Source organism: Ranitomeya variabilis, chromosome 1, assembly GCF_051348905.1.
Source record: "Ranitomeya variabilis isolate aRanVar5 chromosome 1, aRanVar5.hap1, whole genome shotgun sequence".
In the NCBI taxonomy this organism is placed as follows: Eukaryota; Metazoa; Chordata; class Amphibia; order Anura; family Dendrobatidae; genus Ranitomeya; species Ranitomeya variabilis.
This window is the reverse complement of record NC_135232.1, coordinates 271,153,070-271,155,214: the sequence shown is the minus strand read 5'-3', so window position 1 is coordinate 271,155,214 and position 2,145 is coordinate 271,153,070. Positions and strand designations below refer to the sequence as shown.

The window sequence follows — 2,145 nt, the reverse complement described above, 5'->3', positions numbered from 1 at the left end:
ACCTAGCAAAATAGGCAAGCAAAAAACAAGTGTGGGATTGCACTTTTTTTGCAATTTCACTGCACTTGGAATTTTTTTCCCGTTTTCTAGTACACGACATGGTAAAACCAATGATGTCGATCAAAAGTACAACTCGTCCCACAAAAAATAAGCCCTCACATGGCCAAATTGACAGAAAAATAAAAAAGTTATGGCTCTGGGAAGGAGGGGAGCGAAAAACGAAAACGGAAAAACGGAAAAAGCTCCGGGGGTGAAGGGGTTAAAGGAAGATACATTAGCTGATGTAATATCCAAAAATCAATAACAATAAATTTTTTTCAATAAACTTAGATTTTTGTGGAAAAACCGTAAATAACTTATTCACATTTGGGCTAGAACTCTCATCACAGTAAAACATAGTCTACACTCCCATCTCTACTCAAAAAGGAGGAGACATCCAATCTCAAAAATTGTGATATTCCGGGTGGTATCCATAACCCGGAAATGAGTCATGTTGGGAGGAGAGACTGGAATTGGGTGTACTGGTACGATGGCCAGTTGCTGTAGGTCCATGTGTATGGCCATAACTGTAGGCCTCTACGTGGTCGGCCCTGTATGTTGCCGCCTGCCCATAACGCTGCGGTGCGGCTGCTGGTGGTGGTGGTGGAGGCACAATGGGGTTATTAAAAATATTAAAAATGCCCATCATAATTTGTTGGGCTGGGGGTAGGGTGGATGTCCCATCAATTGCCGTTAACAGACAATTGGCTGCTGTCATGTACATTTGCTGCTTGTCCCGTGGCAGTGTTCTAAGGCGGTCTGCCAAAAGTGACCCAAATTTTTCTTGCTCATCCTGCTTAGCCGAATTGTCTAGCAGATTGAGCGTACGGCTTGTTAAGTTTTCTATTACTTGAGCTTGTTTAGACTTCTTTGGTGCCGCCCTTCTCAAAGCCACGGGACGGGCAGAAGCAGCCCCCATCCCCATGTGCCTCGACACACCACCACCAGAGTTGGCTGCAGCGTCCGAGGAAGTAGAAGCAGTGTTACAGTCCAAAACTTCTCCCGCACGAGGTGCTATGTCACGTTCTCCAAAGGTATCGGTAACCTCTTGTGACCTTCCGGACAAAGACATGTCCCCCGGAGAAGCTTGGCTGCCCATCCTGCATTCTTCTACTTCCTCTCCAATATTGTCCTCCGTGGAGTCACCTAGGTCCGGAGGTGTTTGGGCACACACGTTGCTTTCAGTTCTGCAGACCAAAGAAAAAAAACAATGTTAAAAAAATAATATTTTCAATCATTATGTCAAGCTAAACAATTTTTATATATAAACTACCTCCTCAAACTCCGGCTTCCCAATATAAACTGCAGCTGGTCTGCATATGGCACCCGCTTCCTTGGCGGCGAGCTGCCACTCGGAGTCTTGAGGGACTTCATGAATCGATCTGTCACTGACCGCCACCTCTTCCTCACATCGCCCACTGAAATGAAAGAATTTAAATATAAAATATTACTAATCCCATTTCCTTACTTTTTCCAAAAAATTTAAGAAATCAATACTTACAAATTGTTGTTTGCCACTGTTTAGATAGATTTGGCCACTCAGGAAATAAAGTTGTTACTATCTTGGGCCAGGCATCCCGCTTTGACCCCTTGTAATTCTCATGTGACCGGTCCCAGACCTCCGGGTGTTTTTCAATCTGAAAAATAACAGATTACAAGGGAAAATTTGTATTAAAATTTACAGTGAAAGAACAGAAATATACGGTTATCTACAGTTGCACAAAGACCGTGTGCAAGAAAATACATGTAAGTGAAGGTTTCTTGGGTCGTTACGCACAAAATTTTTCTCCCTGCTACTACGTGGCTGGGCTATATACTACATGGCCTGTGCTATATACTACATGGGATGTGCTAAATAAGTGGCTGGGCAATATACTACATGGGATGTGCTATATACGTGGCTGGGCAATATACTACGTGGCCTGTGCTATATACTACATGGGATGTGCTAAATAAGTGGCTGGGCAATATACTACATGGGATGTGCTATATACGTGGCTGGGCAATATACTACATGGGCTGACCTATATAAGTGGCAGGGATATATAGTACATGGGCAGTGCTATATACTATGTGGCCTGCGCGATATACTATGTGGGCTGGGCG

General features: G+C 43.8%; 1 protein-coding gene across 1 annotated transcript; it reads right to left on the bottom strand.

The window, feature by feature from the left end:
* Positions 1–270: 270 nt before the first annotated feature.
* Positions 271–1,850, bottom strand: LOC143793927 (uncharacterized). The gene is made up of 3 exons (XM_077280861.1): positions 1,541–1,850; positions 1,313–1,457; positions 271–1,226 (listed from the first exon to the last, which is right to left on the bottom strand). Exons 2-3 carry the CDS (start codon positions 1,411–1,413, stop codon positions 443–445), a joined length of 885 nt encoding a protein of 294 aa, XP_077136976.1. The 5' UTR covers positions 1,414–1,457; positions 1,541–1,850; the 3' UTR covers positions 271–442.
* Between the last annotated feature and the right edge of the window lie 295 nt (positions 1,851–2,145).

Coding starts and splice junctions, on each gene's coding strand:
- LOC143793927 (XM_077280861.1), bottom strand. CDS start 1,413: ATGAAGTCCCTCAAGACTCCGAGTGGCAGCTCGCCGCCAAGGAAGCGG. Junction 1,227..1,312: donor GGAAGCCGGAGTTTGAGGAG/GTAGTTTATATA, acceptor TTTGGTCTGCAG/AACTGAAAGCAACGTGTGTG.